The 16,005-nt window shown below is 34.2% G+C and overlaps 1 protein-coding gene across 2 annotated transcripts in view; it reads right to left on the bottom strand.

Moving 5' to 3' along the window:
* Positions 1 to 16,005, bottom strand: part of Psmd14 (proteasome 26S subunit, non-ATPase 14) — a 90,638-nt gene that overhangs the window by 18,415 nt on the left and 56,218 nt on the right. For both annotated transcript variants that reach the window (XM_021186006.2, XM_029470729.1), the window contains exon 8: positions 4,802 to 4,909. In XM_021186006.2, the coding sequence (XP_021041665.1) occupies positions 4,802 to 4,909 (108 nt within the window). The remainder of the gene's footprint in view (positions 1 to 4,801; positions 4,910 to 16,005) is intronic.

Below are 16,005 nucleotides of genomic sequence, written 5' to 3'. Positions count from 1 at the left end.
CCTCGAACTCAGAAATTCGTCTGCCTCTGCCTCCCGAGTGCTGAGATTAAAGGTGTGTGCCACCACGCCCAGCAATTTATAATTTTTTTAAACAAATGTTAAAAAAAAAATACAAAATGATTTGGATCAGGGAAATAAAGATAGAGCTAACCAAATACCCACCACTTTCTAATTCGGGTTTTACAGTCTAAGTCTTAACATTGCTAAGAAAAGGTGGAGAATGCCCAGAGACTGCCTGGCTTACGCTTTACACCCCACACACTCTAACACAACCAACCATCTAGTAGGTTCGCTCTATGTGCACATGACAGAGGAGTAACAAAGAACATATGAAATATAAAAATTAATATCAAATCACTTGGAATTTCCTAAAATAATCAGTTGTCACATTATTAATATGTTCTATAAATATAACCTATAAAGCTAATAGAAAGCAATTGATCTCATGTAGAAATACAAAGTTGATTTCAAGTGGATGGTATATGAAACTTAGTCACTAAGAGAATCTATTAAACCCTTATCTATTTCAAAAATTACCAGATGTAGTAAATCAGCTCTTACTATAAATGCTGTACCATAGCAATTATAAGATGGACCTGTTCACAGATTCCCTAAACCTGAACTTACCCTTGCACACAGTAGGAAGTTTGTCTTCTGGTTGGAGATTTAGTTAAGTCTGAACATTTCTCAAAGCAAGACACAGCCTGGCTGGTGAGTGAAAATTAGTTGTAACCACAATCTTTGTGCAATACACTAACTGTTCTAAAGACTGCATGGTGGAAAAACTAACAATGGTTACACCCAATAAAGCCAGGGGCCAGTCACTGAACCCACAGACAGGCCTTCATTTCAAACAGTAATCACCAGTGCCAATGAAACAACCTAGTGTTTGGTGGCACTATTTGGTTTTCGATTATACTACTCTGATAAATGTAATTAGGATTACATTATCACAAACAGTCGCCAGTCTTACAACCTTACTTACCTACTGAAACAAACTGACCGGAAGCCTTCTGACTTTACACAAGAGGACCTCAGACATCCATGTTTGTCAGCCTTCCTAGGACCCTTTAATACATACAGTTCCTCATGTTGTGGTGATCCCCGTCCCACAACCATAAAAGTAGTTCTGTTGCTGATTCATAATTAATTTTGCTACTGTTTTGAATCGTAACAGAAATTTTTTTTTCCTGATGGGTCTTAGGTGACCTCCGTGAAAGGGTCATTTGACCCCTAAAGGGATAGAGACCCCAAGGTTGAAAACCATGGATATAGGTCTAGTCTATGTGTGGTTAAATCTCCATACATTATCTGCTGTGAATTTATCAGGGGTTTTATAAGACAGTTTGCTGGGCATTCTAGCACATATTTGTAATCACAGCACTCAGGGGGTTAAAGCAGAATTCTGGGTTTGAGGCCAGCCTGTACTACGTGGAGGTCAACCTGGACACAGAGTGAATTTCTATCTCAAAACAAACCAAAGTATCACATAGGCAACATATGAATCATGCCAAAATTGTATGAAATTTCCAACTATAATCTAAAAGAATGAAAAGGTCTACCAGGTCTTGCACATGTCAAGAGTAATTTAAACAACTCAGTTTTCTGGATTCAGTTGCCTCATCTAGAACACGCCTATGACTGTCTCACTGCTGCTGTTTTACAACTCTGCATCTTATAATTATTGAAAATAATGTTTTCAAATACTTTTAACTTTGTTGCACAATGCAAGCATGCTCAGTGCTACATTTGGGAGAGTCAAAGCCTGGTGCATGTATTGAGTACCAATGTTTACTAAATGTACACAGGATAACAACTTCAAAATTAAGTGTGACTTTTATGGAGTTGAAATATCAAAAAACCAACAAGTTTTTAATGGAGTACTTAAAAAAAATTTAATCACTAAAATAAATACTGTCATTTCTAAACACTGATGGTCAAATGTTCCAGGTACAAAATAATATAGTTTTGTGTATTATACCAGAAGCAAGTAGTACTGTTTTAGGAATTATTTTTAAAATAGTAGTTTCTCTAAGAGTGAAAATAGAACTTATTGTTAACTACTTCAATACTGCCATGAACAATGAGAAATAGTATTTTCTTGAGCTGGAGAAGTGACTCGGAGGTTAAAAGAAACTTGTTGCTTTTGTAAAGGACCTGGCTCAACTCCTAGCACTTGCCTGCAGGCTTGCAACCATCCAAAATGCTAGTTCTAAAGAATCTGATTCCTGCTTCCAACTACCACGGGTATCAAACACTGGCACACATGCACACACACACACACACACACACACACACACACACCTACACACACACACACACAGAGGCAGGCAAAACACTCACACATAAAATGCATTTAAAAAAATCACATAAAATACTATATTTTAGGTATTCTGTTTTACTGCAAAGTTTTTGGTTTGGGTTTTGTTTTGTTTTGTTTTTGTTTTTTGTTTGTTTGTTTGCTTGTTTTTTGAGATACGGTTTCTCTGTATAGCCCTGGCTGTCCTAGAACTCACTTTGTAGGCCAGGCTGGACTGGAACTCATGGAGATCTACCTGTGCCTCCTGTGTGCTGGGGTTATAGGCATGTGCCAATATGGATAAAGAAAACAAGGACAAAAAGTCCCATTATTGTGCTATCTAGAGATAATCAAATCCAATGTGTTGGACTAAATATAAAAGTACAAGTTCTAAAACATGTACTTATTAAATGGAGAACCTATATATTCCATTTAAACTTTCCTGTGACTGTTAAATAGCTTACAATGTGATCATAACACTGTCATCTGTCAGTAAGTATAACAGAAAAAGCAGTGCTAGAAAATCACCAATGACTTCCAGAATGTATGCTAATGCCTGTGGTCAGATCTCTACCACTTACTTCTACATTGTCTTGGGAACAAGCTCCCTCTTAACACCAACGAACTTTTCTTCAAAATAAAAGGTGGTATTTCTGAAAGGTTTCTAATCAACAACTTAAAAAAAAAAAATCAACATACATACCTTCAAATTCTATTATGGATTTGCTATCTAGCCTGTTTTACAAAATTTAAGTGTTTTAAGGTGTGTCTCTTTTTGGCTTGATCCCATTTGTAAACTTTAGTGTTGAAATTGTCTTAAAATTGTAAAGCACCCTGATAGATGTTATTCCAATGAACACTGCAAAAACTATGAAATAAACATATTTATAGATTCTAATTGGGAGACAAGACAAATTTAAAATAATAGGAAAAACAATGCCACCTTAGCTTTTGTATAGAAGTCATTTAACTTAGGCTGGAAAGCTGTTTCAAAGGGTCCATTTTTAATTAAAAATAGAAGGTAGGCTTAAACACTACCAAGTGGATTAGTGCAGAAGAAACAGACTTCAATATCGATTTTGTCTTAAGTTAAAAGGCAGTGTTTCAATTTAAAAAAGGAAATATGCAACAGGTGGCTGCTGACTTGCAATTAGTAAAAACTTCTGGCAGAAATATACCATGTAGTAGTAATCACAATGACTCTCGATTGTGAGATGCTATTTAACCTTTTGTAGAAAATAATGAAGCTGATGATGCTATGGGGGTGTGTGAGAAAGGTCATTATCACGGGCTAAACAGACCCAATAATATATTCTCTTGGAACATGCAAGTGTGGGCTTGTCTGTGCCCAAGCAAAATCTCTGGTAGCTTATTTCATACTCATTATTCTCCATAGTTTCGCCCTACCTTGTTAAAAAAAATTTATTTCAAAAGAAACATACTTCATTTCTTTAAGACAAACATTTCACTCTGATGAAGAACTAGAATGAATGCTAACAGCAAAACTGCCTAACATTACAAAGTTATCAAGGCTGGACCACGGTGAACTGTTAATGCCACAATTCCCCAAAGACAAAGACCTTAAAGCAAAACAACGTTTCAGAAGGGGAGTAGCAGTAGCTACTCTAATGTCTTCGTCCTGAGTATCCTATTTAATCAAACATGGTATTTTTGTCTGATTAATTAATCTTTAGAGAAATAATTACCTACACAGACACACAGACTGTGCACTTAAAAACACATTTAACATAATTTCCTACAGACAATAAAGACTTGTATTGAAACAATGAGGCACGTGAATGGAACAAAGAAAACACTATCACTCAAAGGGGTATTAAGTGTCTGAATACCAAAGAACCACAGTAACAGCGGTTGATATCACTAGATAAACAAAATATAAACCCATCAAAAATAATACTTATATGTGTTTTAGAGAATTTTAACCAAAGGTGGAGATAAAACAAAAAAGGTAGAAAGAATGAAATACTACCTAAGAGCGGTTTCTTGTGTCCTCTTAAAATACACTGCTTTTCTCACCTTACTTTTTATTGCTCTGAAGACTGCTAAGAATCCAATCTAGGTTAGCTAACTGCTCCCACCCGAAACTTACTGATCCCCATAGATGCTAACTACACAGAAGATATGATCAAGAGAAGTTCTCCTATACTACCATGGTAAAAAATTTAAAACTCTACTAAAAATTGTCTCAGATGAGGCTAATTTAACTCTCTGCAACAGTAGTTTAGTTCCATCTTTTCTTGATATATATACATATATTCATACATACACACATATGAGTTTTGTTCTGTTGCACAGGCTTGGTTCAAACCTACAGCCTGAAAAGGAGCTTGTGTTTTCTTTTAAAACAATAAGAAAAAAAAAAAAAAAAAAAAAGACTGCTTTTAAGAAAATTAAAATGATTCAGAGTTAGATCTTAAAATGATGACAGCACATTTAAATAACAAAACAGACTTTTAACACATTATCAAATATCATCATTACCTGGATAGATGGCTTGTTTAAGTGGCCCAGATTTGAAGTCGTTTGTCTTGGTTCATGTCCTAAGACCATCATATTAGCATTGATCAGTCTGAAGGCATCAATAACAACCTGTAAAACAAGGTGTCAAGTCAGTTCCTTTATAAAACAAGTGATGGTGGGTGCCAAGCAACAGTGGACAAGGCAAGATCAACTTGCATCTGTTTCTGGCCTATTTCCAGAAAATCATTTAATTATAATATTAATAAAAAGAGCCTCCTGCTGATAGTGCCATCAGTATACCACCCTCTGTCTTGTAATGTAAGGTGACACCAATTATTGCGATTTTCATGAAGCAGCAAAATATTAACTTAGCATCTTTATTATTAAAAATATGTCATTACTAAGCATACAAGCAAATAACCTTCATTGCTGTGTTTATTTGTTACCTAAAGTTTTCCTAGTCAAAATTGAGTGACGGGGAAACTAAAACTGAAAGTGAGCACAAGCTAAGGGACTGCAGTGAAGACCCAGTCCTGTCACATCAGTTATACCATCACTGTACTTGAAATGACAACAAAATTGCAGCCAGCACGTCACTTGCCCATGTATTCTCTACTAGTCAGATACTCTTTGCTTCTTCTGACTCTGAAATATGTTATACCTTGTCTGATGGCTTTAAATATCCAAGCCACTGTCAAGGATAGGAGGTACAATACAAGAAAACCAAGGTCACCCATCCTCTCAATCGGAAATAATAGGTTACAAGTTCGTAGAAAAAAAGTCTTTTTCTCTATTAAAGATTCAAATTCTTTCATAACCCATATCATGTTATTTAGCTCTTTCATATAAAGAGACTAATAAGAACCAGCTATTTTCCAGTATCTTATTGCTGACATGCTCATTCAAATTTGAAAGAACATAAAGCTTTTAAAATGAGACACTTTAGGTAAAACCATGTGATACTAAGACAGACTACCACTCCAAGACAATCTTGAAACAACAATACAGCACTTCTTGATTCACCTCCAAAGTACTAAACAACTAAGACTGTCAGTGTTTTCAAAAATACTGTTACCGGGATTTGTTTTCAGGTATACAACTGTTGCGTTAATACACTAAAATATTAAAAGCTATTATTTTCAAGTTAAGCTAACTAAAATATAATCAAGTCTAAAAATCTATCTGAAGGGCGTTTGAGCCCAGCCTAGTGGTGCATGAGTACAATCCCAACATTCATACCTTTAATCTCAGCGTTCCTAAGGAGGCAGACACAGGCAGATCTCTGTGAGTTTGAGGCCAGCCAGAGATAACATGTGAGACCCTGCCTCAAAGAAGTGTTATTTATACTCTTTGAAGAGTCTAAAATTAATAGTTATAGCAAACAAAATTACACAAAGCATTACAAGATAGTCTAGGGTCTCTCTGTACACTCCTGTTGTCCTAATAATAATAATAGTCAAGTTTTGATGTTGCTTTTAATTCTGTGGCCTGAACTTTTTCCAAAATTTCTTTTGCTCCAAAGCCAAGTGTTTAATCAGAACTCCAAACAACTGCTTTTAACTACTAACTGTAAATATAGAACAGCATATCATTGTTTTTGTCAACTCCTTTATGATTCCATCCTTGGAGTTCAGTAAAAATCATATCCGGGAAAAAAATTTGTAAATTATGAAAATTTCATATTAGATCCCAATGAAATGCTTTTATACATTTTTATTCCAACTGTCTTCAAACTAAAACACTACACAGCAATTTTCATGAAAAAAATTTGTCATTTCTATAGAATAGTGTAAGCATCATAAAAGAAGATGAAAATGCCAACTGGGTCACAGTTAAGTGGATACCATGACCTATTTTTTAACCCTGAAATTAAAAAAAAAAAAAAAAGAGTAGTTTACAACAAAGCTTTAAGAATTTAATATGTTGTTCAACTAGTAAATTATGACCCAGATGAAATGACCTGCTCAGACTGATAGTTCCTGAGCAGCAATAGAAATGATTACACTAAAATTAAAGGAATTCTCTTCTATCACTATAGCAACTGTCTTAAGGAAACTAACATGTTCAAAAACCTGCAGACCAAAATTAGATTTAACATGCAATAAAAAGTAAATATGGCAATATATTCTACATTTTAATTTCTGTACAATTTTATAATTGCCTTCTCTGCTGTGAGAATAAGTAGATTTTTCCTTTAGGACAACCTATCAAAATAGACTCATTAATGTCCAGTACACTAATGAGCAATGGGTGAAGAAGGTGTTAATTATGCCACAGTAAGATTCAAGAAAAAGCCCTAGTGAGAAGTTGGAGGTGTGTTTAAGCTCAGGGCGTTTCTCCATGTTTGTGTATTTACAGAATGATGCAACAGAATGACAGCAAGTGGTCACTCATTGTTAGGAGCATAAATCAAAATGCAACACACTAAACAAAGAATCTCCAAGAGCTAAGGCACTGGAGGGGGAGGAGGAACAATAATGCATTCTTAAAGCACCCTGCTTCTTTTAATGGCTTACTTTGAAATATGTACACAAGAAACCAGTTTGTCTTGTGAAGCTCAAAATTTAACCCAAAGAAAAATGAAAAAAAAAAAAAGAAAGACGACATCAAAATCACCTCCTCATAGCAACAATAACCTCCACGCTGAAGGAAGAAAAATAAAAAATGCCTGTCTCTATCAAAGCTCTAAACCCACTGGATCTCTATTTACCAGCCTGACCAGTTAATTTTTTTCTGGTACAAGTGCCTTGAGACTTTTCAGAGGTCAGCGCAACAGTAGACAGCTTATAACAAAACCATTAGCAGTTTGGCTAGCTTAGGGAAACCTCTTACTTTCCTTTTTTTGTTTATTATCACTGCATGAATCTGCAGCATATGATAGTTTATAATTTCTCAGGCTTGTTAAATTCATGTTAAAGGTCTGTTTTCTTGTTGAATAAATTTTGTTCATATAATGCTGCCTATTTCATACACTCAGTCTTTAATAGCACCTTTGGTCTATGCGCAACTCACAGATCAAAACAGAGGACTAAAATAGGGGTTGATGATGCTATTTACATGTGTGATTCCTGCTGTCTTCTTGTTAGTAGCTTTAATATAATAGAAGACCTTGTCTGTTTTGTAATTAACACATCTTTACTGGAGAGATATTTGGAAGTGATTGCTGTGAATATACTGGTTAGTAAAATAAACACAATCACACACCACTTTCTGTTATCAGACAAATTTGTGAATTGTACACATTATACTCCAGATCAACAAACTGTGATATAACAGCCAAGTAGAAGACACATATTTATATAACCCTTTATTTTTCTGAAAATATGTATTCACTCTGACCTTGCAAATATAATTAGCTGTGGGATGTGCAGACTTCAGTACCATGGTTGCTTTACTAATTGCAACTCTTGGAAATAGATACTAAATATTTGGAAGCTGCCAATACAAAATAAAAACTGCATCTTTCTTGTACATCTGTCTCAGCTTACAAAATCAAAATAGTTTTGAAAACAATACTGAGTTCCATGTTTATTCGAAGCATACCCAAGGGTCAAGGACCTATCATTTCTGTTTAATGATGAATCTGGCTTAGGAATTAAGCTGTAATTATTTTCAGATTCAGTTTAGTCCATAGTCTTGACTTCTTCTATGAGTATATATATGAGCTCATTCAACATGCTACTTTTTATTCCAAGTTTCTCTAGGTCAATTTAGCAGACTAAATTTCTAAAGCATCAAACTACAACCCTGGTTTTTACATTCAAATGAAGCTTTTTTGTTAAAGCAATATTCAATATAATTTAATGGAAAGGTATTTTATTACATATATACTTCCAGCAGAGGTTACTGTTATTTTCCTCCTCCTCTCATACTAACTTCCAAGGGCATTGCCGACTGTACTTACATTGAAGTCAATGACCAGTGGAAGTGTTTCAAAAACACAACAAAAGGAAGAACTGATGTTAAAACATTTATGACACATTTTCTTGAGCTCAAAGGGGTAGGAAAATTTAACTATTTAGAATCTTTTATAGCTATATAGGTCACCCTAATACCTATAAGTTAATAAGAACAAAAAATAGGAGGGAGGGAGGGAGGGAGGGAGGGAGGGAAGGAAGGAAGGAAGGAAGGAAGGAAGGAAGGAAGGAAGGAAGGAAGGAAGGAAGGAAGGAAGGAAGGAAGGAAGGAAGGAAGGAAGGAAGGAAGGAAAAGATTAAGACCAAAAGCAATGCTAAATAGTTAAAAAAAGAAAAAGAAAAGAAAAGGCAGTTAACAGCTAAGTTCCACACTTAAAAGCATGTAGTAAACCCAATGGCATATAGACTCCATCTCTCAACCACTATAAGATGAGAAGCCGGGGAAGAACAGTAGAGTCACAGCAAACACTGCTGCTTGGAAATGGCCGGTTATCAACTGCTTAGTTTGTTTCTAGATTCTTTAAAAATTAAGAATGAATGTGACCTGGGGAATACTGTGGGGGTTTGTGACCATTTCGTTACTTCTGCTGCTATGCACTGTCATGCGTCTATAAGATAAAAACATTTTCCATCTCTTGTAAGCCCACAGCATAAAAAATTCAAAGATATCTTACTTTTTATGCCATTTCCAATGAAAAGCACTAAGAACTAAAACTGAGTCATGCCAAATGCATATCACTGAATTGCTGTGATTTCTTGGTCTCAAGTTTGCAACACGGAAATTATTTATAAAATGTCAATTTTAGCTCTGGAAAAGAAATTCCTATGTGAATGTACAGTTTCTTTCTTCATCCTCAGAGAATTGCTTACTGTAGCTACAGATCTGTAGTACAATTTCAATATACTGGGAAGAAGAGGGATGGGGCAGATCTAGCATAATGTACTTTACTGGCAAGTGAAGACATGTATCAAAATGCAAGAGTAAACCCACAAGTTTTGAACATATATCCCTTAATGAAAACAAATCCATTTTTAGAAACTAGTAATGCAAAGGTAATTAGACATTTCTAGATTTATAGAACATTGTGAAAAGAATTTACTTAAATCATAGAAGGAAACTGAGCACAACTTTTTAGTATTTGCATGGAATTTGAGTGCCTACCTATGACTCAGTTCCTCTCCAAGTTAAAATTGTAGGTCTATTACCTGCTAGCCAAGTGACCTAAGACAAGTTACTTAATGGCTCAATCTCTTTGTTTGCTCATGAATGATACTTCACAGAGCTGGTGACAAGATTAAATAATACATGTGTGCTTGTCATTACAGTTCTTGTTAACTGTGGTAGTCACAGAGCTGGTCCCTTTAGATCTCTCTCTCTCTCTAATAGAACCTGCTGTGGACAGCACAGCTGACTTCTAAACTCCAGCTGCTGCACCTTTTAATCCATTGGGCAGTCACACCAGGCAATGAAACCCTGGGGCTGCTCCCAGCCAATGACTAAACACAACCATGGAACAAGAATTTAGCCATCTCTGCCAAAATAAAGACACCTTTAAAAAGTAACTGTAATTCAACTACTCTCTATAAACCTGTGGCCAGGCCCTCCTTACTCTGAACCACATTTCTCAAGCCTTTATCTATTACTGGTATTTTCTCCAAAAAAGACTGTCAATGTAATCGCATTTTGGTTTATGATCTGTATAGCACCCAACCTGACACAGTTAACAAAGAGCAGCACTGTGGGGGTAAATACTGTAAAAAGTTACCCTAAAAGTCAAATCATAATTATAAATTTGCTATCCTGAGACACCTGATATATGAAAAAAAAAAAAAAAGGAACTCACAGCTCCCTTTCCCTCTCCTCCCACCTAACTGGCCAATGCACCACCTCAGTCTTTGCCTTTCTTAAAAATCCATGGCCCTTTTCTGTTCTGTTTTACACACACACACACACACACACACACACACACACACACACGCTAATCTCTAGAACCTTTATTCATGAGTGATAGATGTTTCTCAGCACACAGGTGACAAACAGCACACTTAATATTGAACTCCTTAGGGGACTTCTAATGAGCTTCAAGAGCCCAACACCTATTGCTGGTCTGATACCAACTCAAGAGTGCCAATTGTCTCTGGTAGGTAGCTACAGTCAGCCTACACAAAATGAACAAGTGATTTTAGATCCTGTTCTAATATCAAACTGTGATAATAAAAGTGATGTTCCTACTAATGGGCCCATATAAAGTAAATGATGAAAAAAATCCTAGATACTAAGGACTAAGGCTTAATGGTGTTAACATAGCAATGGGCAAGTAAGGTGTCTATGTACATGTATTGTACTATACCATCATCTTTTAAAGAAAATCAAATTATGTCCTTCAAACTAGCATTACTCAAATGGCAAATGTATTTAGCATGAAAAACATCAACTAAATTCATATATATAACAATTTTAATATTTGACTATTATTAGTAGGTAGAAATTATCTTTCTAAACCATTTCAACTATCAAGAAGTAAACTGTAAATGATAATAACCAAAAAATGCATCAGTTTATAAATAAAGAAACTAAGACTTATTTATATATAACTCAAAGTAAATGATATACTGTAATGTGTAAGAGGTAGAACTATGATTTGTGCCTAAGTGGATGCTAAAACCAGTATACTAGTTATTAGCAAGTTATGTGATATAATAACTGCATTAACACAAAAGCTAGAAAAGATTAAATTTTACTTATACAAAAGCAGGGTTTATGGCTCACTTAATAACAGATAGCAACTCTATAACAGTAGTTATGGTATAACAAGAAAGCTCTTCAAAATGACATAAAACAAATACATAACAAAATGAGAAACTCTAAGGAAGTCTGTCTGTGGACTATTTTATATATAGAAAGTAAGCTATCAATCATGATTTAAAAGTTCAGTGTGCATTAACACACATTAGGTTTGACAATATATTCTCACTTCTGTACTACTTAGTTTCCATGCATTTATCACATCTCGAGGCAGACTAAACTGGAAGTTTCACAGAACAGCTTTACTTAGAATAAAGACTATACAATAAGTCCAGTTGTAATGTAAAACATAGCTGTAAACATGTTCCCTGATAATAGTCTAACAATACCCGATGTCTTTGAAGAAATTTGCTATAATCAATTCTACTTTCTTTAGAAAATTATAGAAACACATTAAACCTCTCAAAACTAAGGCCTAGGTTCAGAAAGACCTCCTTAAGAGCTAATGTCAAATCAATATGTTCTTAAAAATTAACATGTGATGCTGCAGGAGAGAGTCTTAATTAAACCCACTGTTTACTCACACAAAACTAACAAACTAACACTATGAGTGAGAGCAGACCTTCCTCTTTTCTGCATCTCCAGTGCATACCTGGCACCCAGTGCTCATCAGCATGGGGAATGGCTGGATAATTAGATGATTACGGAAGTAAAACCATCAGTAAGCCAAACGTCTGTAATATTCTTATAGGTAATGGGACATTGTTTTAAATTCCATTTTTCCTAATCAATACAGATGCTGCATTCAAATGATTTTTAAACATAATCACACCACTGAAAACAAATAGTACTAAAGTAACATTAATTAGTTCAGTGTACATTAACATACAGCTTTAGATTAAAATAAATTTTACCTCTATATAACATTTATTCCTTCAGTATTTTATCTAAAATTGCCATTAAAGTCCTAGTTGAAAATGTATAATTATATCACCTATATAAATTTGCATATCAATACCTGCAAGAATGATAGGTATTCTCATATCTAAGTGATATAAAATATGAAACTGTTCAAGTCCATAGGCCAGTTTCAGCAAAATATATCCCCTTTCTCTTCATTAATATACCTGGAGAAAATATCCTTGAAATGTTATATATCCACTAAAAAACAATTCTGAAATGAAAAGGTTCTCTTCTTTTGTAGCTGTTACCACCATTTTCCTAAGTGTGAACAAATTAGGGGTTAACGCAGATTTATTTTTATTAAGATTTCCAGAGATGTTAATATTTTATATTGTTTTTAAAAGCTAGTTTTTACTTTCCACAGTAATACCACTTATTACATAGCAACTAAGAGACATATACATCAATATCACTATGTATATGTGATACATACTCTCTAATCAGTGTCTGTATCATTGAAATATATTCAAAATATTACAAAATGGATACAAAAGTTCCTGTTTTACAGATAATAAAATAAAGCCTCACCAAAAATTAGGTAACTGGTTTAAGGTCTTCACTGTTTAATCATGTCTCTTTACATAATTTATATGTATGATTTTTAATAAGAAGAAAATAGAGCTGTTATATAAGTAAAACTACCACAACTTTAAATTAACATGTGAAAATTACATTTTTCCAACTCCTAAATATGTGGGGGGGGGGGGGAACCAGGATAGCCCTTAGAAATACTCGTTTTCTAATTTACTTTTTTCTATGTTTGTATTTCTTCCCAGTGCTCCATGTTTGATGGTTCTGGTATCTGTGAAAGAATGAGACTACCCAGAAGCACCTAGTGCAGTGTTTGCCTACCCTCTTCCCACACGGCAGGGTTTCTTTCCTGATGCTGTCCAGCCTGCGAGCAGAGCCACAGCTCACCCTGCTCCTCTCAGGGCTTGCTAACTGACTCTGCATTAACCAGGTATGCTACCAAAGTAGACTTCACTATATATTGGCAAGCTTGTTGAAGATTTCTTATCAGGTTAAACAAACATGTTTCAGAAAAACCCAGCCACTGTCTAGATTACATGGTCATTAGTTTCTGTAAGTTTTCAACAGAAAACAGGCACTGTGACTGCTAGAGTTAGCAGACAGCATTACATACTCACTAAAAGCAACCTAGCCTGATTCTCTAAATCTAGTATTTTTTAAAGAATAAGTTTTAGACCACATTGTACAGTAGTTTTCAGATGTTGCACAACGTAACTCCATATGAAAAAGAAGTGTAGCAGTGTTATAGGTTGAATCAACTTGTAAAGCTACTGTGCTGGAGCAAGTCTTGATGCAGGGTGACTACATGGCAAATTAGGCAAGAAGTTACCACTGTGCCATTTGAAGTTCTGAGTATAAAATATTTAGGTATGTGTACCTTACAAATAAACTGGAAACTACAGCAGAATCTTGAAACTGTCATTAAATAGTTGAAATTAAGAGCTCTCTGGTAATCTCTATGAGTTTTCTCTTCATAATTTAAATGGCAAAGAGTTTTCACTTCTATCATTTAAAAGTATTTGTGCTATATAATTCAGCACATACTATGGATTCTTTACCATATATATTATATTATTATGGTGGTCTTGTTGTTTGGTGCTAGGGATGTCACCAAAGTCCAAGGAAATAAGCCTATCTAACATTTTAAAGTCAATATAACTCCTACCACATGAAAAAAATTCACATGTAACACCTACTTTAAATAATATGAACTACTGTTTAAAATTAGAGAAAAACTGAAGTCCTCTCCCTTGACTTAGGCTACAGGAAGCTGAAGAGAGTGATAGCCTTGTCACATGAACTTAAAAGGCTGTGCAATGACCTCTAGTGCTTACATCCCATTCCTGAGTTACTCTGGTTATAAAGGACCTTTAAATGTAGTATTCAAGAGCAAATAAAAAAAGCTTAAGTGCTGTATAATTTTATAGAGTTGGATTTCTGTTCATTTTTACCAGTAATAATAATAATAGCAACAGTAACAGTAGTGGTACCTATCTCTAGGATTAAGTCCAAATAGTTATTACTTTAATACCTTGATATTACTCAATTTATAACATACTCAAGTCACCCTAAATGAAAACTGAGCCTACTGGGAATGAATTAAGATGACGAAGAAAGAATCCATACTTATCTAAATTGCTAAAAAAAAAAAAAAACATAGGTAATATTGGAATTTATTTAAAAAATTATATAGGAAAGAGGTTTTGGAAGTATGACAGAGTTTCAACTTTAGTTATTTACATATAGACTGTCATTTTAACTCTTGATCTAATCACAGATTTATTAAACATTTTGACAGTTTTGCTAAATCACATACCAGCAAGGAAAAGTACCATGGAATTCTTTATTTTTATAAATTATATTGTTAAATTTCATGATTTAAATAAAATACCTCATCATGGATTTATTAGCATTTAGTTGATTTGCAGTGTCAAAAACTCTTAACAATTAAAAAGTAATAAATTACAACCAAACTCAAATGCCATACAGATGACAAAGACAAAGACGTGTTCATACAGTACAGGTAACATAACTGTATGAATTTGAGTATAACAGGCAGTAAGGATCACTGACTGTATATAATTACATTTTAAAAATTCAATGATATTCTATGACTTAATAAAGCTAAGTAATAATACATATGATTTTATAAAGTAATTTTACATATTTTTTTAAATTACAAAATAGTCATGTCCTTTGCTATGAATATAGTTTCAAATGTCATTTTCATATGAATTACAACTAATAAAAACAAATGGGAATTCGATATTACACAATACTTTAATGCAAATTTAGAAGCTAAAATTGCTCTCTAGAATTATACTTCAAAGATAAACCATAAATAATGCTTGCAAATTACTGTGGTGGGAGCTTCACAAGTTTTAATTCTTATTGTCTAGGACAGTAATTATTATTAAATTATGTTACTGAAAAGATACCTTAAACATCAGAAAATTACATTGTACTTTAAATCTGGTAAGCAATGAGGACTTTCAACTTCATCTGTATAAGTAACAATTTACTTAGTAAAATAAAGGGTGAATAAATTGAAACACAGGGATCCAAAAAGCATTCCAAGTTTCCTTAAATTGCCTAGTATGTCAGTTGATACTATTATTGTTTGGGGGGACAGTTCTGCCTTTGAAAAGCTACATTACATCTCACAGGATCAAGCTTTAAATAAGACCTCAATTTTATACATCATAATAATATGGTATCAGAAAACATTCCATTTCAAATTTGTACCACAAAGCATCCATGTTTTAACAGTCTCACTTAGTTTGCTTCAGCTGCTGCATAGATGTGAATGTAATCCACACCACTACAAACTCCAGGTCTGAGAGATATCAAGCTAATAGTTATTTCTAAGTGCTTTAAAAATTATTTCTAAAACCTGCATAAAAAGGATTCCGTGAGTGTATTGTGATTGTACTTTAACAATTATTCTGCACTACAATGGAAGTACATGCTCAAACAAGACACCTCAGCAGTATTTTAAAGCAGTAACCACCTAGCCAATTTCTCTATGTTCTGTAGTTTTTCTAATCCACTCTCCCTGTGGTTGAGCA

This window comes from Mus caroli, chromosome 2, assembly GCF_900094665.2.
Source record: "Mus caroli chromosome 2, CAROLI_EIJ_v1.1, whole genome shotgun sequence".
Lineage (NCBI taxonomy): Eukaryota > Metazoa > Chordata > Mammalia > Rodentia > Muridae > Mus > Mus caroli.
The sequence above is the reverse complement of the archived record's forward strand: the minus strand, read 5'-3'. Positions and strand labels throughout refer to the sequence as shown.